This window comes from Coloeus monedula, assembly GCF_965178545.1.
Source record: "Coloeus monedula genome assembly, chromosome: 9".
In the NCBI taxonomy this organism is placed as follows: Eukaryota; Metazoa; Chordata; class Aves; order Passeriformes; family Corvidae; genus Coloeus; species Coloeus monedula.
The window spans coordinates 26,446,474-26,470,341 of record NC_138789.1 but is presented as its reverse complement, the minus strand read 5'-3'; the positions used below and the strand labels follow the sequence as shown (position 1 = coordinate 26,470,341).

General features: G+C 37.3%; 1 protein-coding gene across 2 annotated transcripts in view; it reads left to right on the top strand.

Annotated features, from left to right (window-relative positions):
- Nucleotides 1–23,868, top strand: part of TUT4 (terminal uridylyl transferase 4) — a 44,335-nt gene that overhangs the window by 6,250 nt on the left and 14,217 nt on the right. For both annotated transcript variants that reach the window (XM_082287379.1, XM_082287380.1), the window contains exons 2-19: nt 2,120–2,793; nt 4,470–4,633; nt 8,095–8,211; nt 10,315–10,492; nt 12,647–12,735; nt 13,682–13,733; nt 14,311–14,380; nt 15,305–15,431; nt 15,873–15,992; nt 16,371–16,592; nt 16,745–16,919; nt 18,271–19,013; nt 19,479–19,629; nt 20,201–20,287; nt 21,685–21,788; nt 22,147–22,204; nt 22,299–22,402; nt 22,800–22,889. In XM_082287379.1, the coding sequence (XP_082143505.1) occupies nt 2,232–2,793; nt 4,470–4,633; nt 8,095–8,211; nt 10,315–10,492; nt 12,647–12,735; nt 13,682–13,733; nt 14,311–14,380; nt 15,305–15,431; nt 15,873–15,992; nt 16,371–16,592; nt 16,745–16,919; nt 18,271–19,013; nt 19,479–19,629; nt 20,201–20,287; nt 21,685–21,788; nt 22,147–22,204; nt 22,299–22,402; nt 22,800–22,889 (3,213 nt within the window). In that variant the 5' untranslated portion in view covers nt 2,120–2,231. The remainder of the gene's footprint in view (nt 1–2,119; nt 2,794–4,469; nt 4,634–8,094; nt 8,212–10,314; nt 10,493–12,646; nt 12,736–13,681; nt 13,734–14,310; nt 14,381–15,304; nt 15,432–15,872; nt 15,993–16,370; nt 16,593–16,744; nt 16,920–18,270; nt 19,014–19,478; nt 19,630–20,200; nt 20,288–21,684; nt 21,789–22,146; nt 22,205–22,298; nt 22,403–22,799; nt 22,890–23,868) is intronic.

Below are 23,868 nucleotides of genomic sequence, written 5' to 3'. Positions count from 1 at the left end.
AGGGTGGTGTTGCTCCGGCTGGAGCTGGAGCTGCCCCGCGCTGCTTCCCACTGAACCTGGGGCTGGCCTCGGTGTGCTCCCGGCCGGAGCTAAAGTGGAAAGTGGTGTCAGAAGTGAAGGTGGAATTGATGTGTGTCTTTGTGTTTTGGAGGGGTTTTTTTTTGTTGTTGTTGTTGGTTTGGGAAGTTTTTCTCTCCTCTTCAGGTCGAACAAGTAAAGCATGATTACTTTAGAATTTGAAAAATCCTACTTCCATTTCTCTTCTGGTTACATAAAATTAAAAACCAAACCCACCGCAGAGTTTAAAGACAGTGACGTTTGTACAGAGCTGTAACAGCTCACTGGTCTCTAGAGCAGGGCTTTATACTGGTGCTCCAGGACTGGAGTAACTTAAATTTAGTCAGCCTGGGGGGGATCCTAGGCTCTGCTTACTACCCTGAGGCTTCAGCAGTGCTGGTACAGGTGGGCAGGAGTTCCTTCTGCTTTTTGATTAGAATTGCTATGGGAAAGACTGGCTACAATCCAAAGGCAAATATTATTTAATCTTTGTGATTTTTGATCTAGAAGTAAGAATCAGGTGCAATCAGTGTTTAATAGAAAATAGTTGCAATATTAACTGAATGTATTTGTGAGATAAAATACTTAGCCATTGGAACAAATTTAGGAATGCAGATTTTTTTACTTCTTCAGGTTTTATATTTTACTAAAGAATGTGATGCTAACAGCATCTTCAGGAAAATTCTTGTGGGTTTTGTTTGTTTCTTTGATTTTTCACTTTTGAAAGATACGTATTTTCAATTATATCAATAGAGACTTAAGATAACCATTTTTAGTACATGCTTTGTGTCCTGAAGTATTTTCTGATTTGTGTCTTGAAAGTGAGAGAGACAGTAACTGTATTATATAGCCTGAAAAAAAAAATTACTGTACTTTATACTGGTAATATTCAGGAAGATTTGTTTGTTTGTTTTAAGCAGACAGTTTAATCTGATCCTTCATTCTGGTTCTTGTTTTTAAAGTACCAAAGTATGCCGTGATACTTTTAATAGCTGTAATTCATAGACTTTTCTATTTTTTCTTTTCTTCACTAAATGATAAGTGATGGGTTCTCTAAAACACAGAAATTTCCATGGGTCATGCATTTACCTACCAAGTATGCAGCTGGACAGGAAATAGAGAAACTCTGCACTATATTTTGCTATAGTTTTACAAAATTAATTTTCCTCTATGTCTAATGCTTCATTCTCATAGTTTTAAATTGCTCTCTAAGTGTTGTTATTAGAAAAAGAATCCAAGTTCTTGTTGCAGATTCTTGCCTTCATTTTCTATATTAATAAGAGTAATTCCTTACAAACAGACCGACTTGTGCTTAACCTCCTCCCACTGGAAACACAACTTTTGAGTTGCCTCCATCATAAAGCTCAGGCAATCGTATACCACCTAAAGGGCTGAGATTTAGATTAGGGAAGTTAATCTGCAGCTAAACAAAATATTTACTATTTGTGGGGGTTTTTTTGCTAAGCAAAATCTAACTTAATTGCTGGCAGCTAATTTATTTGAGACTAGGAGGTGCAGGTGATCGGTCAGGTTTATTATTAATACTTTGAGCTGTATTTCTAAATGCTTTTTAAAATCAGTTAATAAAATGGAGCTTGCTTGCTGGAAACTGAATTAGTTTTCTCTAGTGGCTAATTTGAGCTGTGTGTTTATTGAGTGGTATTTTTTAGATGTGTTAATTTTTTTCTTTTTTTTTTTTCCCAGTGTAGTTGCAGACATCTTGGTTCTCGTTTTTGTTCAGAAAGCCAGAAATAGGAAGGAATGAAAAAAGCAAGCTGTTGGCAGGTTTATCACTGGGTAGTTTTTAGCATGTTCTGCCATTTTTTTGTCTCTTCATATCCCTCCTCTTTTAAATACAAATCAAGATGATCAAGATTTTCATGAGTTTTAATTTAATACTGGAATGTGTTATGAAAATGCACTTAGGCCTGTGGAGGGAATATGCTTCCTATAATAATTTGTATTTACGCGTTCCTTTAGAGAAGTTTATTTAATGTGCTGTCTACATAGAGATTTAATCTTTTTCCTTCATTTTAAAAATGTCTTATCATTATTTCTTCAGTAGACAATCAGCTACGATCCTTGCCTGCACAGAGGATTTAAAATCAACTGCAGATTGCTGAAGAATTGCACTTCAAGTGGTCTTGAGACAGGAGAAGCAGGTCTTCACTATAATGGAAGAGGCCAAGAGCTCAAAGAATGGAAATCATGACCCAAGGAAGTCTGTCCGTCTTGTCTGTGAGGAAGGCAAAACAGTCAAAGTTACAATTAATCAAAATTATAAACATAATAGAAATGACAAATCTGTGAAGGATGTTGGGAGAAGTTCTCCAAGTGGGAATAGCAGCAAAAAAAGTAAACAAAATGATGTTTGTTCTGAAAAACAAGGAGAAAATAAACCATGCAAAGTAAATAGTTGTATTCCTGGAACTAAAGATATGGGATCAAACGTTCAGGATCGAAGTCATGGAAAAGCAAAAAAATTTTCTAGTGTATCATCAGCGATGGAAAATCTGAAACAGACAAAAGCCCAACCAGTGGGAGAAAACGCTCCAGGCTCCCATGTTTCAGGGAATGGGGTCAGTATGGAAAGCTTAACAGCTACTCAGAAAGGGAAACTGGTGCTGGAAAATCCAGTGGGAATTCATACTTTGAAGACTAGTGTTGATCAGGCTGGTGATCCTGGTAAGACTGCTGCAGCTCAAAGAAAAATGGAACATAAGCCTGATGACTTCAGTGAGTATTAGTTAAGACTGCCTTATTCCATTTTCTTCTGATGCAATTGCTGAAATGGGCTTTGAAATGTTTCTGTTCGTGTTATTTTTTTCACATGTACTAAGTTGCTGGTTGCATTTAGAGAGAACATAATGTTAATACAAGCATATTGCTCAGAGAACAAGAGATTATGATAATAGCTGTCCTTTTTTCTTATGCCTAAGACCTGAACATCTTTGTAAGCTACTTAGTGTGTGTGGGTTTTAGGCAATTTTGTGACTATAGTGTCTTATGAAGGGGGAACCCTTCCTAATATCATTGCCACTTAGGGAAATGCCAGTTATTACTGCTTTTCAGAAGGAGCAGGGCAAGATGGGCAAAAAAAGTTCTTATTATAGGTAGAGGGGAAATATTTACTTTTTTTGTGTGACTGTTGTGCTCTTTTTGTTACTAAAAGCGTTTAGAAGAGGCTTTGGCAGGTGGCTTTTTGATTTAGGGAGCTCTGGAATACGTATCATCCACCAGTGATTACCCTTATGAGTGTGCAATTCTTACACATATTTTTCAATGTCAAAATTAAATATATTGATCAAGCTTTGTCTCACCAGGTTAATCCCATAGCTCAGGATTTATCACACTTCTTTAGAACGCATTTTTTTCTTTAATAAAAATTCTGTTTTAGGATGCCAGCCAGTGTAGACCTTGTGTTTGAAGTATTTCCCACAGCTACAGCAGTTGCTTGTATGGAAATACAAGGAAAATAATAACGTGTGTATTTTTTTAGCCATCTTACTAGTGTTTAACAGGAAAAACAAGTTCAAGTGGCAGCATCCTGTGATCAGTCAGCTCTTTGTAGACCACCATTATGTACTGTGGGGACCATCTGTCACTGAAAAACCAGGACTTGAAAACTTACTCAGCTTTGATTCCTTGCTAGTCGGGGGTCACAGATCTCATTTGAAAGGAAAGAATAAGGAAAAGAAAAAACAAAGCACAAATAACTCTCATTTTTGCTTGTGTAAAAGCAACTGGAATCATTTGCTGTGGATGTTTGTACAGATGAGTGGCCTGTGACCAATCCATAGGCATCTGGAGGAACTGGCCCTGTGGCACTGGGCTGTGTTTGGGAGCAGCAGCGTTGCAGAGCTCAGTGGCAGCTGCCTGTGGGCAAGAGGTGTCACAGAGCGTTCAGGTGTGACTCCAGCAGCTTCCAGGCTGAGGGCTGCCATTGCCTGGTGACTGGCTCTGTAAGGTCATGTGGGTGAATGTCTTTGAGGCAGTTCTCTGATTTAGTTCCTTAACAAAATGTGTTGTGTACAATAATTTTATGCCTAATATTTGTTGTTTCTGTTACAGTAGGGCATCAGGATCTTGTTTACTCTGTTCTGCATGACAAAATCCTTTCTTGTCTTGAAGAGTTTAAGAGACTGTTAATTTGACTGAAACACAAAATTAATTTTCCCTTTTTTTTTGTCTTTTTGATAGCACTCTGAGTAGCAGACTAGTCTCTGAAGTGTTTTTAAAATATTGGTTAGTTACAGGAACGATTTTAATGTTTAAGGTGATCTTGGCCAGTCTTGGACAAAAAACTGGAATGTAGTTCTAATTTGTGTCTGGCTCTTAACTGCTCTGTACTCTAATTCTCACTTTTCCTCTCCTTGAATTACTCTGAAGGAAGTAACTGTTTCTTGCTTTAGGTAAAATAAAGAATTCTGAATCAACAAAAGAACATACATTGGAAGCGGATTATTTAGAAAACACTGGTGTTATTGATGAATCTAATCTGACAGTTGAACAGCAGCTAGGATTGAAACAAGCTGAAGAACGTCTGGAAAGAGATTATATCTCCCGACTTGAAAAAGTAGGTTGGGTTATTTATCAGATAAAAAAGAAAATGTGTGTCCTCTTTCATTACCATCACCATATTTCTGGTTGGGTGGTGTTTTTACTACAGCCTGCTGCTTCTGTTTCTTTCTTCTTAGTAATGAGTCACTTTCTGATCTAAGATATTGTCTCCAGTAGTTGACTAGTTGTTCATAGTGGCATATGATATGGATTGGAAACTTAGTGTTCCTTTTCTGGCACGTGTAGCCTTTGCAGAGCAGTATTTTTTAATTTTCTAGATCTGAAGGGTTACAGTTCCAGCACTTAAAGAAGATTTTATCTTGTAAGGTTTAAGTCTGGTTCCCTGGAAACTCAGAATGCAGGATTGAAAAGAATATTGAGCTTTCTTTAGTACATTACCTCTCACCAGTCCCAGTCCCTATATTGAAGATAACTGCTTAAAAATGTTCACCTAAATTGTTCTTAATATTATCTCTAGTGAAACAAATGTTGATGTCAGTGTAGGTAACCCAGAAGTTTTTGTTACTGTCTAATGCAAGTGTCTCTTAGCATTTTAATCCCTCATATGCTGTCCTAGGAAAATAACCAAAAGTTTATTAGTTCTTTTTCACACCATTCTGCACATCACACACAATGGGAAAATCATTCCCATTCCTGCAGTCAAACCGTCTTTAGGCTCTCTTTGTTAATTGGTCTTGGGGGATTTTAGTTCCTGGTTTGTTCTTGTTGCTTTTCTCTAGACACCCATCATGTAACTGGTGTTCAAAATTGGAGATACAATTTCAGCTGAAGTCTTACATATGAAGAGGAAAGCTGACTTCATCTATCTGAAATATGGCATTTTTGTTTAGGATCTCTGCTTTTTTAGCAGCAGTAGGATGTTGGTGTATAGTTGGTCCAGCAATGATCCCTATAGCCTTCCCTTAAGAATTGCTCCATCAGGTGTTCTCAGCCCTGTATGTTTTGCAGTTGGTAATACCTAAGGAGGAAAGATACTTTGCTGTGGTATTATTTGATTGGGGCTTATTTAGTCCATTTCTCTGTTTATGATCACTGCATTTTTGTCATTTTACATCTTCTGTATCCTCTTCCAAGTTAATATATTTTACATTTATAGTCAGCGCACCTTCTGTTGCATTTCCTAACTCTTCAACAAAAGTGTGGATATTTCTGACCCCACAAGGACCCCTGCTGAAGAATACTTGGCACATGCTTTTAGGTATGAGTGCTCTGAGGACAGTTCTCTCAGCAGTTTTGCTCCCACCTTATTTTTCTTTATTTAGATGGTGTTCATGGTCTCCTTTTGAGACTGATACTATGACAAGTGGCAAAAACTTCGTAAAATTCAAATACAACGTCTGCTGCTGCTTCTTCAAGAGCTATGACTTATCTTTAAAACAGCAACCCTAAGACTGGGTTAGTGCAATTTGTTTGTAGCAGATCAGGTTGTCACTTAGGACCTGTTTTTTCCCTATGTGCTTATTAATAATTTATTACAGTATTTTTCTGAATGCTAGTTCTGACTGGTCTCTAAAACCTTGGCTCGCCTTATTTAGCCCTTTAAAGATATTCTTAAGTTTCTCTCTCCTAATGATCTGGAACCTTCCCATTCTCTGTGAGCTCTTTAAAATACAACTGGCTCTTTTATAGATTAGCTCTTTTAATATCCAAGGACAAATTTCACGAGACCTCGCTTATTTGGATGCATCTGACTTACCCAAGTAATAGTCTGTAACTTTTTGTCTTCCTATTTTGAGCTTTTGCCCTTTTTGTTGGAGTTAAACATAATTAGATGATTTTAAAAGTCTTCACAATAAAGGCAAAATAAAACTTATTACATGATTCAGCCTTCCTGGCAACATCTATTGACATAATACTGCAGATCAATATTGTAAAGAAATACAAAATTTTTTCCAAAATATTTCTATTTCTATATTTATAAAAGAGTGGTAAAATATTTTTTATCTACTTCAGTCATCAGACATCAAATACTTGACTCGTCCCAGGTAGCCAGGTGTAACTGTCTGTAAGTCGTTTTCCAAATGGATGTTTAATTTCATCTTACTAGGTACCTGTCTTAGAGAAAATAGGGATAAAGAGAATTAGTAATTAAAGTGTAATGAATTTGGTAATTAAAACAGTATTTTAAATTGACATTTACTCTGGAGTAGGAGAGTATCAGACTCGGTTTTTTCCAAAAGCAAAAGATCAAACTCAGTAAGTGGAATAACTTGCCCAAATTTTAACAGTGGTTTAGGTCTCCATATGGTAAGTCAAATTTGTTTAACTGATCTGTGGTCCACCTTAGTGTCTTAAAATGGTGATCATTCATTGTTGTGTCACTGCTTAAACATCTGGGGGTTTCAGTGTACTTTTTGGTTTTAGTAAATATAGATGTATTAGAATTAGGATGAAAATGTTAAAGTAGGTTTTTTTCTCTCCCAGTTATAACTGAAAAGTTATTGGAAAAATGTTAACAAGTCTGGAGAAAAGCTAAAGGGATTTTTTGGAACCCTTTTATCTCTGCAGTGAGCTTATCACAAGGTTCCCAATCTCTGTAGCTGTGATCTGTTGGAACAAGAAAATACAGTTGCAGGATGAGACAGATAAAGTGGAGTATTTGGGAAAAACCCCTGCTCTTTGCAGAGTTGGTCCTTTCTGTCTTTTAGTCCAGTAGATCTTAATGATTTCCTGACTGAATAAACTCATGGTATTTGCTCTGGAACCCTGGGGAAAATGATTTCCCTTCTTCCCCATCATCTCTGGAGGCTTGGCTGCTTCTTGCAGACCTGGGATCTCCCAGGTGGCCACTCTCCATTTGTCTACTCCGTCTCTCCCAGCCTGTCTGTACAAAAAGGTGCTTGCTCTGCATGTTTGTCCAATTCTGAGCATCCCAGAGTATTCATCAAAGTGGGATAGCATCAGCCCTTGTCAGAGGATCCCACCTTGGCCAGAGCACAGTGATTAGGAAGTGCCCTGTTTTCCTAGGCTGCCCAGCCACACCCTTTTCAACAGGGCAGAGCTGGAGCCCTTGCTCAGCACGCTGGGGCGAGGCCAGACACCCTGTGTGACACAACAGCAGAGCTGGACGTGGCTGAGTTGATGTCATTTCCTCATCAGAGAAAGGTGGGCTGAGATTTATCCAGTTATTAAAAGCTTCCCTGACAAGGGAATGGCTTACTCGCCTTTAGGTCAGCCTTAAGAAACGTGAACTCTTCAGCCATAATCTTGCCTCACTAAAGTTACTGAGAAATGTAATATTCAAGTCATCTCACTTCCTTCCCTCGCTCTCCCCTCTAGTCATACAGGTCGAAATCCATTTCTGCTTGTTTTTTGAAGATTGCTTAATGATTACAAAGCACCTTGACATTAAAAGTGTTATGTAATAGTTAAATACAGTTTATTAATCAAAGAATTGAGCTTTTCAGGCACCACTGGTGGGAACATTTGTTTTAATCTATGGCCGTTTTTCCTCAGCGCTCCCCAGAATACACCAACTGTCAGTATCTATGCAAGCTCTGCTTAGTCCACATTGAAAATATCCAGGGAGCTCACAAACACATTAAGGAAAAACGTCATAAGAAAAATATAATGGTAAGTTAACAAAATTATGGCTATTTTTTTCTTTCTTTTCCTTCTCTGTTTTTTAGGTTTTTTTCTCTATTAAAACAATTTTTTTTTTTGTTACGTGGTTTGTTTTCTTTGGTCATGTTCATTTAGGTGAAAGTTTGTTTGCTGAGCAGAGATCCACAAATTTCTATTTTCTGTTTGAGAGGAAGGGCTTGATGATTTATTTGTCCAGGCAGAGAGGAAAGGACATTTTTGGTCATTGCTTCTGAACTAGTGTCTCTGAGTAGTGAGCAGTTCATCATACTTTTAGTAACAGAATGCAAGGTAACTTAGGTGAGAAATGTATATAAATATATTTAGTTTTTCTATTTTCTGAAAATAATGTTGTTGGTAGCAAGACCTCCAGGGACTGGAGGTGGGGTTGGGGATATTGTTTTTTTGGTTTGGTTTTTTTTTTTTTAATTTATCTGCCATGTGAAGTTTAGAAGAGTTATAGGAGGGAAGGATTCAGTTCACTCATCATCACTTTGGGTTTATTAATGTGTTTAATATGAGATACAGTTCTAAGGCTTACAAAGAGAAAACCAGTTCCCTTACCAGATACCATGGTGCTATGGTTTGCTCTAAAGAACTGTTACATGCAAGAAATCCAATAAAAGGTGCACAGATTTTCTTGCCAGCCCATTTTTGTAAATGCTGATGAAGAGCTACAGATTCTCCAGTATGTTGGATTTTGTGATTTAGATGGTTAAAATCACTCTTTCTATAACCATTGCCCAAAATTCAGTCAAATTACTTTCTCATGTTTTCATGTATTTCTTGCCATACTTCTGTTTTTCATTAGTGCTCTAATTCTAAAATGTGTGCAAGTCATCACCTGGAAGACTCCAAATGCCGTAAATCCATTAAATCTCAGAAAGTAACGTTTTTACATTATGGTCAGTGATATTTGTAAAGGATTCTGGTTCTCTTACTGTTTCCTGAATTGCATCATGCTTAAAAAAATGAGCCAGCCCTATGATTGATCTATAAACACTTTCTTACCATGCTTTTCATCTGGGCATGAAGATGAAAATTGAGCAATGAGATTTTTTTAGCACTGAAGGGAATTCTGGAGGACAGAGAGCAGTTTCACTTTTTAACACTTACCCCAGATAGCTTTATGTTGTGTGCAACAATATGGTGATACCTACGTAACTGTCTAAATGTTACTTCATGAGATGCTCCTATTTACAGCTTTAAGAGATACATGACAATCAAATAATCTTAGCAGCATCTTTGGCTTCCCGACTCACGAAAAATCTTAAAGCAGTGACATAAAAAAATCCCATAGCCCTTTAAAAATGCTCCTATTCTTTCTTACACTAAATTTGTTCAGATAAGAACAGAAGAGTTGAGAGATGCAGCCTAGAACTAACTAGACAAACATTTTCATTCTGTACTGTGTTTTCTTAGTGCGTAAATATTTTATGGTTATTATTTATTTCAGTCATATCTTTCATGTAGTTGATGAATTCATGAAACAAGGGGTTGTTGTACTTAGTCCCAAATGACTTGAGTCCCAAATGACTTGATGCATCTGACATGTTCTTGCTGTTGGATTGGGTGCACTAAATCCAGTACTTTCTGGCACCAGCTGTTTAAGCAGTAATGGGACTCAACTTATAAAATTCTCTTGGAACTAGGAATACTTCTTCTGCCTCTGATATCTTTCCTTCAAGTACAATCCATTCTGAAAAAAATCCATGTGGCTTTTCCAGCTCAGTTACTTTCATTATGTAGGAACAATTACAGCTTTTTATTTTCTTGGATGAATTCTGCTTCAGAACTGTCAGAAACTGTGGTTCAGGAATGGAATACAGAAGATTTCCTCCCCAGTTGCCAGCTGTGAAACAGCATTCTCTGTTTTAAACACTGAGCATCTGCTGTTATTCCTGAGAGCCACACTACTGTATTTGCCAGTTAAGCCAGGCAGAGTTCTTGCCTTTGGAAGTGTTTGGTCAGGACACCATGTAAATAGAATAACACAAACAGCAAACAATGTGTTCCAATGTCATACAGCAGTAAGAGACAAGCTTTTTCTCTTAAAATACTGGTTTTTACTTATATCATCCACCAATTATTCAGGAAAAGCAAGAAGAAAATGAGCTGCGAGCGCTCCCACCACCCTCATCTGCACAGTTGGCTGCTCTGAGTTTCACACTCATTGAGGCAGCAAATGAACAAGGCATCTCAGATGAGGACTTCAGAATTCGGCAAGAAATTGTAAACGAGATGGAGAAAATTATTCAACAGCCCTTACCAGGTATTCATAGTATTCTCCATTTGCTTTAGGTGAAAATTTTTCATTATTTTTACATCTATTTTTGATACCTTCGTTAATGATGAATGAGTGCATTTGGGGTTAAATTATCTTAATATTATAAAATATTAATATATACAGACTTTTTAATACAGGCTGGCAGTTGATTTTAAAAGAATTAACAAATGTACAAAAAGAGGAAAACATGATTGTGGTTATTTGTCCTTCTTTCTGATGTGTTTATTGATCCTCTTTAAAGTGGTGGGATAATATAACAAGGAGGATAATATTTGGCTTTTGCTTCTTTGCACTGATTTCCCCTCATCTCCTATAGTTAGTACACTGGGAGTTTGAAATCAGATTTTTGGAGCTGCAGTGATGTTGACTTTGTGCTAACAGTGGTTTGGTGTTCAGTGCATCCGAACAGAAGAAAGTATTAATCTCATTGCCAAAAAAAGATTTCAAATTTTTAATTTAATCTATCTTGAAATGAGTATTGTTCTATCTGTCCTTTTGATTTAGAAATACCTTTTTTTTCCCTTTGCACTATAAAAATACAGCAGTAAGAAAGATTTTGTTATCTGCATGATGATCAGCTTTAGTTTTAGGTACTCTATGAAATATATGCTTACGCATTAGGTGCTGAATAGAGCAGGGGTTTGTAGGGTGGAGGTTTGCTAATCTGTTTGCTCTGTAATAAGTGGTTCCTAGTGCAAACTTCTGTTCTGGCACTCTATTGAGTTTTCCACTGATAGTGGGAAGCATAAGACAAAGCTTTTTCACATAACATTTTTACGTAAATACTCAGGGAAATTATTGTTACTTGTCTGGCTTACTTGTTTGGACTGATGAGCTGCTGTGGAGGTGTAGGAGTAGTGGAAGGGGAATCTGTAATAGTAAATGACAGTTTGTTATTCTCCTTTTCAAATGCAGCTATGTTTTAGTGAATGTGTTTTCCTGAGTTGTAAATTAGGAAAAATTTAATTAATGCACTGTGTAGAAAACATCTGATCTTCTGGTATGATTTTCTCTTGAGCTCACATTAGAACTATGCAAAAATTCTTACTACTATGTAAGCCATTGGAAGAAATTGCAAATTATTAGCCATACAGACTTTCATTCTGAGAAGGATGGTTTCTAAGCAGTGAAAATAGGCTTGAAGCAATGTATGTGTGAGACCTATTTTCTCTTTTGAGAGTAGTTTTGTTGATTTCTGATGGAATGTGTTTGGTCAGAACACACATAAAGGAAGATACACAAGAAAAACCCTCTTTGCTGTGAGGCTAGTTGAACACTGGCACAGGTTGCCTGGGGAGATTGTGGACTCTCCATCCTTGTTGATTGTGAAAACCCAGCTGGACGCAGTCTGAGCAATCTGCCGTAGGTGACCCTGCTTGAGCAGGGTGGTGGTTTTGGGAAGAATTGAGAACACTCATTTTTTAGCTGATTTATATGTGGGAGACCCTAATATCTATTACAGGAAGGTTTTCATCTGCAAAAATTGTATCATGAATTGGGATAAATTATGGAATGGAATGGCATTTCTCATTATTGCTGAGTAGGTGCTTCCTAGTTAGTTTAGATCAGTTCTGCCCCTTTGCAGATAACTGTATTAACTAAAACGCTGAGCGAACACTGAACTCCATGCCTTGGATTGTATTGAAGTTATGTTTTATGTGCGTGTTTTGTAATGAACTGTGTGTTGGAACTTGCTGATGAAATCAACAGATTGGTGCCTCATACAAAAGTCTGTGAGGCAACAAAGAATTTTATAATTGGCTAAGTGCTGCAGTAAAATCAAGCTGTAGTTAACAAAAGCTGTTATATAAAATCCTACACTGAGATGGTGACAGTTATTGTTACTTCATGTTTAATTTTATATTAAAAACAAACAGAACTAAAGCTGCACTGCAAAAAATCTTCAAAATGGCTTGGAAAATGTCAGGCATTTGGTGGTTACAGTATTTGAATTATTTGTTTTCCTTTGATGTTATGCTATGGAAATGCCTACCCTTCACAGGAATGAGAAAGGGGTTCAATGTTCATTAATCTGAGAGTGCCACTTGTGAGGTGCAGTATCTAAAGCGAGGTATGTGTCATCCACTAAAGAAAAATTTATTTACTAGCTGTTAAATAATTACGTTTCTCTTTCTCCAGACTGTTCCCTGAGGATGTATGGCTCCTGTTTAACTAGATTTGCTTTTAAGACCAGCGATGTTAACATTGATATCAAATTCCCCCCTAAGGTGTGTAGATATTATCTTGTATTAACTAAGACTGTTTTTTAAATCAAGGCCATCCACATTTATTTCTATTCCATTGACTTCATCTTCCCTTGGGGCACGTGGTGTTAGAATAGCACAAAGTGTCTAATCTTTGATTTGATGTCAGCTGTGCTATGGAGGAAGTTTTCATTGCTCTTTAAGTAACTTTAATTCTTGGGTAGTTTTTTTGTTTCGTTTGTACAATTTTATGCTAGATTTTTCTAAATTGTTTTTGAGTAAGCACTGAAGCAATATGAAAATAATTGGCTCTGGGTAAGTGTGCTTCCATGTGTTCATGATTCAGACTCTAAACGCTTGAAGGTGTTGACTCCCCTCCTTTTAAAGTTGGGGCTGAAAGTGACATTTTTTCCTTTTATGGTTTAGTCACTTTCAAGGTGATGATATATCCCAATTTATAGTTTATGGTATGAAATTCTTGCAGAGCATTATAATTTACCTTTAGATAATGAAGTTGGTTCATGTTTAGTGTGTGATATTAGTAGCACATTCTTGATAGACAGCTGCTGCACTTGCACATGTTTTAAAGTGATAACCTTTAAAACCCTTGGGAAAGTCCTGACATTACATTCTTTATTGCCCTCCATTTCTAGTAGTATAGGTTGGCATTAAATAGTTGAATATATGGCAAGTGTTTTTATTTACCCTTATGGAGTCTGTTAATGTGGAACTAGAACAGAAATGTTGGCTAAAAAGCTGTAGGCTAAAAGAAAGCTGCCTGTTAGGTTCACTGATACCTGTTTTCTTGGTGTAGACAGGTACAGTTAACTTTTTCATTAATACTGACATGTGATTTCACTTTTTTGAGGGACACAGAGTTACTAGTTGTGCAGCCCAAGTAGTTTTAAATGAAATGTAAAATAAAATATTAGTCTCAATAATGTAACGTGCTCTAATTCTGTCATTGTAGATGAGTCAACCAGATGTTCTGATCCAGGTGCTTGAGATCTTGAAGAACAGTGGTGAGTTTTAGTTGCATCTCATTTCTATTTAACATTCTATCTGCTGCTTAGTTGTTTTTATGCTCAATTTTTCTGTAAACTTGGAAAAATAGATTCGTTTTCAACCAAGATATCTAAGCTGTTTTTATGAATGTGATTTTTATGAACACCAGTGCTTGTGTGAATGAGGGATGAGAAGTTGCAGCAATAGAATGGCAGCCTCATTAGTCCAGATTGCCAGAAGTTGGGGCAGTAGTGTCAGATGCCAGAGCAAAAATGTTTAACCTTTCTGTAGGGGGAATTCTAAGCAGTAGACTCAAAAGCTGCTTTCTACTTGCATATGGACATGAGTGAGAGCTATTCCAAGGCTCCTAAAACTTGTTACCTCGATGTTCTGTCAGGAACACAGCCTGGCTGTCTGATACTGGTGGTGAGCATCAAAATTAACCAGAAAATATTGATACTGGTTGACTATGCAGCACTTAATTTGAGTTGTTCTGAAAAATCATGGTATAAATACAATAATTTTAAAGACAGAATTGGGAAAACTGTAAAAAACTTTGAAACAGAATGTGTTTTTCTTTTCCTCGTTGCTTAGCTGTCTACTCAGATGTGGAGTCAGATTTCCATGCCAAAGTTCCTGTTGTCTTTTGCAAAGATGTTAAAAGGTATGTGTGACTGAAAAAGATTTTTAATGAGCTACTATGCTTGTCCATAGCAGCTGCCTGCCTACACTCCTGACAAGAAGTATTACTGTAGCACTCAGCTAACATTTGTATTAAAAGGAAACGGCTCTTACACAGAAATATAATCTAGAAAGAAAGCTGATTTTTTTTGTGTGTGTGTGCTATACAGAACTCACTGGTTGTTGGAGTCTGAAAAAGTTCTTTTAGTTAACTGGAGGAAAAGTGGAGTGGTTTTCAGTTATTTAAATTTTTTGCCAGCAGTTTAAGCCAAGAGTTTAAAAACATTTTATAAGGTACACATTGCCAGAAAGGACACATCATCTGACAGTTTCAGTAAATTCCTAAGAAGTAGCAACCTCCAAAATGGAACATGATTGCTTGACTGGCCAGAGGTGTGGACTGAAACTCTGGGGAAGTAAACGCAAGAATGGGCTTGTCTTTTCCTGTGTTTGTAACAGAACAGAAAAAATTATTCTGAGAAGCTAAAGGAAAGTTTTTTGACAAGCTGTTCTGTGGGTTTACTGACTCTTAATATGCAGCAGGTCTGGAGTATTAATTAACTTACTTATTTGTTTAAGTGTTTGGAATGTAGATGATATACTTGGCAATTGAATTGTGTAAGATAACAAAATTAATGGCAGAACTTACAGCAAATTCTTAACTCTGTTTTGTATTTTTGGCTATAATGAACTGCTGTAAGTTCTAAATGCAACTAATGATTTAATAGTAAAGAAGATGTAATGATAATTCTGTAGCTTTTGTTTAAAAAATGCAGGTTCTTACATAGGGAGACACTGATGGATGTTTTTATTATGGTGGGTGTGATGCCCCACCTTGCTCCTGCCCCAAGCATCATCTGTATCACAAAGTGATAATTCTTTATCTGTTCTGCCTTTGTGATTGCAGTGGTTTGACATGTAAAGTAAGTGCTAGGAATGATGTGGCTTGCCTTACGACTGACCTGCTGGCTGCACTTGGTAAACTGGAGCCTGTCCTGATTCCCTTGGTTTTGGCTTTCCGCTACTGGGCTAGAGTAAGTTATTTAATTATCCCCAATACTTCTTTTTAAGCACTGTGTATAATGTAGTGTATGATATATCATGAATATGTTCGTAGAAAAGATTTCATGCCACTACTTCACCCCACCTCTGTACATGAGATGCCACTCCACATTTTGGAGTTGACTGAAATTCTAGACAGAAGCATAAACATGTTCCACAATCATAAAATGTGGTGAAACTGAAAAGAATAATATATGGTAAGATAGAATTCCTTAAGGCACTGTATGAATTGCTACAGTTTGTATTTTGTCTGTATGTGGCATGGCATGATCACTGCAGTTTCTGAGATACAGGATTTTCTGTTCCACTCTAGTAATGTTTCTCACATTTCTTTAGTACTTGTCCTTTTATAATAGATTGTAAACTAAAATTCTGGTGTTACATCAGAAAAGTGATTATTTCTTCTCTTACAGCTCTGTCACATTGACTGTCAGGCTGAAGGTGGGATTCCCTCATATTCCTTTGCCTTAATGGTGATATTTTTTCTTCAACAAAGAAAACCACGTATTTTACCGTCCTATTTGGGCAATTGGGTAAGTGATTTGGTAATACAGTAACCTTATTGTTCAAAATTGTTGGCATTATTTCTGTGTTCTGCCACCTCATAAAAATGCAAAGTTTGATTGCCAAAGAAAATGATAAATAAAATGCATTAGTAGTTAATCCTCACACAGATTCTGGATTCTGAAGACTTTTTTAAAAGGTGCTTGTAGTAGGCTGTATAGTTGTTTCATCTGTGTTTTGGAGAAAAGGCAATTATTTTCTTCTTTATTTCTCTGAATGTCTGTCTCTGACATCTGTTAATCTTGAGGAGTATGAATACCACAGTAGTAAGTGTCACATTTGCTGAAAATTTGTGGTTATGTGTATTACATACAGTCTTGTTTCAGAGCCACTTTAATTGTTGTTAGATTGAAGGCTTTGATTCGAAGAGGCCAGATGACCACCAGCTGAAGGGGGTGGAAGATGAAGAATTTGTACGGTGGGAGTACAAACCACCCACAAATGGTGCAGCAAAAAACTCCGTTGGAGCAGAAAGCAAAGCTAAAGTTGAGCAACAAAAAGGTGGTGGCAAGAAGGCAGCAAGCTCAGAAGTGGACAACCAAAGCAATGCAAAAGAGAAACATGGGATTGTAAGTCATGGCTTTGTTTCATTGAGAACCATTCACTATCTCTCACCCCAATTTTTTTATTTTTAAACATTGATGCTGGATGGAACCAGGACAAAAAATGGAGGAATATTCATTTCTTATTGCAGTTGAGCATTCTTGTCTGTGTTTTTCAGTCTCTCTTGGCATTCAAAACCCCTCACCAAGTTTCACTGGGGCAACTGTGGTTGGAACTTTTGAAGTTTTACACACTGGAATTTGCTTTGGAGGAATATGTCATCAGCATACGGGTACAAGAGCTCTTAACCAGAGAGAATAAAAACTGGCCGAAGAGGCGAATAGCCATTGAAGGTAGGCTGATCCCTTACCAGTTCTGTAGTCATCCTGCATTAGCATCTTTATTTGCTTAACTTACAAATCTGTTACAAGAATCTGGACAACAAGTTTTTTAAATATATATTTTGTCAGCTATTTAATCTCTTTAAAGACAAGTTTTCTCTGTCTAAAAAGCACGGCAAGTCACTGAGTTACAGAGCAATGTATGGCATTCTGAATTGGCCTTAAGAATGGAGAAATTGGGTATTTGAGGAAGGCTAAGAAACCATGTAAGGTGATATTTTATAAAAGCATGAATAATGACTTTTGAACACTTTCTAGAGATGTTGCTGAAGTGGCTTATCTGTAACACTTGAGGCGATGGAGAGGACAAAGAGAATCATACAGACAGAGAATGAGGTACAGAGGTACATTGAAGGATGAGTCAATAAGGTACAAGAAGAGTGAGAAGGAAAAGTAAAACAGAAAAACAAGCAATGAATACTTGAGGCACAGGTTGAGTAGTGGGTCTTGAGATCACTCCTGTGACTTTAATTTCCTCTCCCAATTCTTTTCTTCAATCACTTTTAGCTAGAGTTCAGAAAAAGTAGGGAGGTGTTTATTCAACATGTGGGTTGTAAGATGGCAGGACAAATCATTGAGGAAGAAACGAGAAATAATTTCAAAAAACCAGATTGCATTCTGGTTCTGACATCTGCTATTGTTGGGCTATTTGTGTTGTTTGCTTTATGTTTTTTTACTTTTCATTTTTGCCTTTTTTTTTTCAATGTTAAGTTTTGTAGCTGATATTATGAAGTAACAGAATCTCAGTTTGGTACTGTCTTCCAGGCAAACTTATAGCAACTATGCAGGAGCTCTTTTTGCTTGGAAAACATGTTTGATCTAGAAATCGTTAGGAAGGACTAAGAATGGATCCTGGTGAGATTGGTTCATACAATCCTTACATCCTTAATGTTACTCTTAGACAAATGAATTTCTGAAAGGAAATTAAAATCCTTCTTCAGTGGAGGAAAAAAGGTTCTGGCAGGCCTCTATTTATTTTGCCTTTGTATGGTTATTTTAATTTCTAGTTTAGAAATTGACCATAATATAATGGTGCAATATACCCATGGTTTTCTTTTTGAGTAACAGAATTTAGAATGGTTTATGATAGTCAGCCATTCATGGCTGTATGGGGGTATGTTTTGTATGGAAAAATTCTGAAAAAACTTGTGGGTCTTACATTCTCTAAGTATATCCAAATACAATTCTGGATTATAATATAAGAATCTCTTTTTAACTGCCATATAGTTACTTAGGGATTTCATCTGCTTTGTGAAATGCAGAAGTTAAAGATTACTAATTAAATTGTTCTTTTTCTTCCTAGATCCTTTTGCACTAAAGAGGAATGTTGCACGAAGTCTAAATAGCCAGATGGTATTTGAGTACATCCTGGAGCGATTTAGGACAGCATATAAATATTTTGCATGTCCACAAAGTAAAGATGGGATTAAATCCAAGCCAGATACCAAGAAAAAAGAAAAAGGGAAAATTAATAATAAGAAATCCACAAGATCTGAGGAGCCTGTAGCAAACTGTTGCCTTCCACAAGGGGAAAATGTTGTAGATAAACAAGATACAGGAAGCGGATGTAACGTACCAGAGAATGAAGTTGAATGTAATAAAGTGGTAGAAGATGTAGCCAAAAGATGTACTTCCCACAACATGGACTCTTTGCTACTTTCAACATTGGACTCTAGCTATGATGAAGACAAAGAAGAAGCTTTACCCCTTATTTCTAATGAATGCTGTGAATTAAATGAAAAATCACCTAAAGAGAGGGATGATTTAGAAATTTCAGTGTGTCTACCTGAGGATGAGCTCAGCCACCGCTGTAACTGCAGTGCACATCAACCTGATGACACAAATTCCAGTAATGAGTTTTCTGATGCTGAAAGTAGGCAGAGTTTGGTAACGGAGTCATCTCCGCAGACCAAGTGCACTGGCACCCCAGCTACCTCGCCCAGCTGCAAAGCAGTGCTGGAAACCCATGATCTCAAAGAGGAAGGCAGACTCTCAACAGAAGAAATGCATTATGTATTTGATAAGTTTATTTTTACTTCAGGAAAGGTAAGCAGTGCTGGTCATGTATCACTGGGCCATTACTTCTGAGTCACTAAACCTAAGGGCGGATGGATGGCGGGATTCTCCCGGTGGTTGTTTCAGTCTGTGTTACGGGTGGTAGCTCTGGCCTTTGTAGAGTCCCTGTTATTCAGGACTGGAAACATCACCATCCACGTTTGGATTAGATGGTCAGTTCCCCCATCTTATGCAAAGCTTTTTGATTTACACACACAAAAAGATCCTGGGTGTTGTTTTTTTTGGTTATTACTCCCCCCTCTCTCTTACTTTCTTGTAGAATTTCCAGGTGCTTTTAGGCACTGTGAGAGCTAAATGCAGCTTGTTGAGAGGTTTTCTGCTCTTTGTAGAGGCTCTGTTGTTGTTCATATGTTAAATGTTCTTGGTTGCTTGGAAATCTGCTGAACTGTCTTAAAAGGAAAATTGCATTTATGCACTTTGGTTTCCCCAAAAAAGCCACCAACTATAGTATGCAGCATCTGCAAACGGGATGGACATTCCAAAAATGATTGCCCAGAGGATTTCAAGAAAATTGATCTAAAACCACTACCACCGATGACAGACAGATTTCGGGAAATACTCGATATAGTGTGTAAAAGATGTTTTGGTAAGTTCAAAAAGTGCTTGTACCCCTCTGTATACTGTGATCTGTAACCTGGAAATATTAAATACTCTAGGGTTAAATTACTTACTTACAATTATTTCCAATTCAGTAGGAAGAAGCTCTTCCAGCTGCCCTAGGCTACAAATGGCATATTATTATGCCATTAAAATATTTTAATTTTCAGATAATTCATTGTTGTGATACCTTATAACAGATTTCAGAAACTGATATTATGTATTTCTCACTGTTTATAAAAAGCTACTGGTGTTCCCCAGGAACCAGGCTCTGGGCAAAACTAGTTTTTGTATTTGCCAAATTCTGTGGCATCTTTTGGGGGTGCTGTGGTGGGCTAACCTTGGCTGGATGCCAGGTGCCCACCAAGCCTCTCTGTGGTTGAAAAATTGCATGTCTTGAAATAAAATCCTGATGATTTTAATGATATAAAAAGAAAACCACAGATTTTAGCAAAGCAAACATAACAAAAAAAACCTCATCTAATCTTTTAATTGGCTGAAAAAGATTTTTGAGGTGCTGAAGGTCACATCTAACTGTGTTTAAATTTGTTTTTACTTAGATGAATTATCCCCTCCTTTATCTGAGCAACAAAACAGAGAACAAATACTGGCAAGTTTGGAGAGATTTATTCGAAAAGAGTATAATGGTATGTAACAGTAGGTAGTGATCCTTCAGAATGCTTTCTTCAGTCATGTTGTCCAGAGCATAAAGATGTGGTTTGTCTCATTTTGTTCTCCTTGCTTGAAGCAGTGGCATCTCTTTTCCCTCCCTACGTAAAGCTGTCTTGCAGACTTTGACATTGAACAATCTCTTCATGCTGTTCCGTGGAAGCATCCCTAGGGTGGAGGAAGAGCTGCCAGAGTAGCAATGCAAACACAGGACTGCTCCAGTCGGGCCAGAAAGAAAGTTTGGTTGGGTTTAGTGTTAGCTTTGGTCGTGGGCCAAGGACTTTTGTTGCCTAGTCACCAGTGCTTGAGTATCATAGAAATCTTACGAGTTTATCTTCACATCCCCTATATAAAACAAGCAGAAGTGTCTTACTACAGTGATGCAAGTCAAGGCACAGAGAGAGATGCCTAGTGATTTTTCATAAGTGGTGTAAAACAGTGCTAAAGCCAGGTGCCAAACCCAGGTCTCCTGAATTCCAGTCCATGGAAGGCCATTCTGCTGTAGCTGACCTGTCATTAAAGAATTAGGAATTCCAATCCATCCCCTGGCTGTGCCTCCACTTACTGGCAGCAGTTGAAAATTGAGACCTGTTACAAAGCCTTGAAAAACTTAAGGTTTCTGATTCTATTAAAGTTTAGGAAAAAAAGCTGTGAATAAGTGTTAGGTCTATTTTCCTAGCATTGGTTTCAGTTGAACTGATAAATGTATTCTTTGCAGTTGGGAAGGAATTTGTTTTAACTACGTAATTTTGCTTTCCAAGAATGAAAATACTTAGTAATATTGTGTTTCAAACAAAAATGTAAACACGGCAATTGGCAAAGAATGTTTCATAAAGTATTGTAATCTTACTTGCTTGTGTCTTCTTGCAGAGTATGTTATGATTACAAAAACTCATTGACCAAATTTACCTGGTCACAGGAAAAATATGCAACCTAGGTGAACTCTGAATGCAACCAGAAGTATTACATTGGTTACCCTAGGAGTAGCTCTGTCTTATCTGTGGGGTAAAGCTGTACTGGTGACTGCACATTGTTGTGATTTATGTAAAGCAGGAAAGTGCAGTTGCGTACCACAAAATACTGCACCACATTTGGAGATGCCATTTAATGATTATAGTAACTGTAACATACCTCAGTTACAAAAAAAATTACATAAAATAAGACTTTATCCTGCCTTACTTTCTATAAATAATTTCTAAAGTATTGTGCTTCCTCCTTTGTCAAAGCTGAAGTCTTTGAAGTGACACTGTAAGCTCTCTCTTTAAGCTCATTTTTATGGGCACCTGCACATGACAGTTAAGCAATATTTCATACTAAGCACTTACCATTCAACTGTAAAAGAGTTTACCTTTTTCTTGTCTATTCTTTTGATCAGACAAAGCCAGGCTTTGCTTATTTGGCTCCTCAAAGAATGGATTTGGATTTCGGGACAGTGATCTAGATATCTGCATGACATTGGAAGGTCATGAAAATGCAGAGGTATGAGTTCTGAAATTGATAAAATCTGCTATTGTAAACTCAAGGATTCTTTAAGGTTTTTTAAATTCAGTTAAGATTTCTGTACACAGGAAAGGTCGGATTTGCTAGTTGCACATTGGCTTGTTGCATTCTGCACAACTGAAGGAAGATATTTTACTTTTGGTGCCTTAGAGATACACAGTGTAACGTATATGTCCACAGAGAGCATATGAGTTCATGTAAATTCATGTGCTGGTTTAATGCTTGCTCCTTTTTGTACATAGACTTTTCATCTATGAAATATATGTGATAGTAGATGTGCTTGTTGGAATAGGATCTGCGTTTTAACATCTGAAGCTGTGATATTTGTTTTTCCTAGAAATTAAACTGCAAAGAAATAATAGAAGGTTTGGCAAAAGTTCTTAAGAAGCATCCAGGTAGGTGCTTTAAAGTATTATTTGTTTTGCAGTTAGATTTACTATAAATGTTGTTAATGGAAATGTTTTATGTACTAAAGTGTTGCTTCCCCAGGTTTGAGAAACATCTTGCCTATAACAACAGCCAAAGTGCCTATAGTAAAGTTTGAACACAGGCGGAGTGGCTTGGAAGGAGATATCAGTTTGTACAATACACTGGTAAGCATCTGTTTGTGTCTGCTCTTGTGTTCAAAGAAAGCTTTTTAATTCTTTCTCCCTTACCCAAATAACCATTTGACGGAATAGTTTCGAAATCAGAATGAAAATGCTTTTGTGTGTTTGTGTATTTCTTCTACATCATTTAAATTCAGTGGCCCACACCCTCAGCCCAACCCAGGTAGCTGTGTATGACCTGATGGCAGGGCAGGTTATAGTACAAAAAGTCTTGTTTTGGGGATGCTTCTGAAAAGCCACTAGTGCCACATCCACCATGGCCTGTTTGCCATCATGAATAGTACAGCTCATTCCAGCTTTCACCTGACACTGTGAAATTGCACAGTTTCGTACATAATTGGCTCACCCTGTCACCAGTTTAATTTTTTTCCCCTTCTTCCAGGCACAGCATAACACAAGGATGCTGGCTACCTACGCAGCTATTGATCCTAGGGTGCAATATCTGGGCTACACAATGAAAGTTTTTGCAAAGGTAATATAAAAAGAAGGCACTTATTTGTACAATACACTGTTTCCTGCTGCAGCCACTGAGTTTGCCTTTTGCCAATACCAACTGGAGAGGAGACACTAGACTGCTGTTGATATGAAGTGCACTTTCTTAAGCTTACCGTGCTCCATCTGATAGTGTGTCAAAATCAAATCCTGGTACCTTCTGCTATCTGTTGAAAGATTTCTGTGTCAGAGGAAGCTGATGAAAGGAAAACTTTCCTTTTTTCTTCAATTTCAAACCAGCTGCAATTATGACGAACAAAAAACCCCACCCAAGCCCCAAGCAAAATAGGAGAAAATGGTAACTGTAACGTGTAGGGGCGTGTGGATGTGCATGGGCTTCCCAAGTTTCCATATCTGGGACCAGCCCAGAGATTACTGTTGCTTTCTTCTGGCACACTTGCCTTGTTTTACTTAGTATAAAAGTCAGGAGTAGGTAGGTATGAGGTGATGAATGAATGTCTGAGTCTCTACTTGCTGTGCCTAGGACATACACTTGACTTTAAGAGTTTGCAAATGTCAAATCTCCTGCATCTTTTGTTACGATATTCTATCAAAGTGTTATACTATATAGCCTTTGGTAATTGAAACATGGTGTTGCTTTTTATTCGAGCTGCAGTATTAAATACAGCACATCCAAAGAAAGCTTAGTGGAACTGGGGCAAATAAAAAATGGCTTGTAGAGAGTGCCTCATGCTACCAGATGTTCGTGTAATAAAATACATCACGATGAATAAAATAACTTTGTGCCAGAATGGAATGGACATATTCATTATACTGTCACTGAGACTAGCAATGATTTTTTTCTTGATGTGGTCACAGTAGTGCACAATACTGCCACGTCTCTTCTCTGTCCAGATTAAAAATGCCTTGTGTTGATAATAATGAATCTTACATTCTTTTGGTAACATTGCATACTACCGTGTGTGTTCTAAAAATGTTACTGCAAAGATGAAATTTCC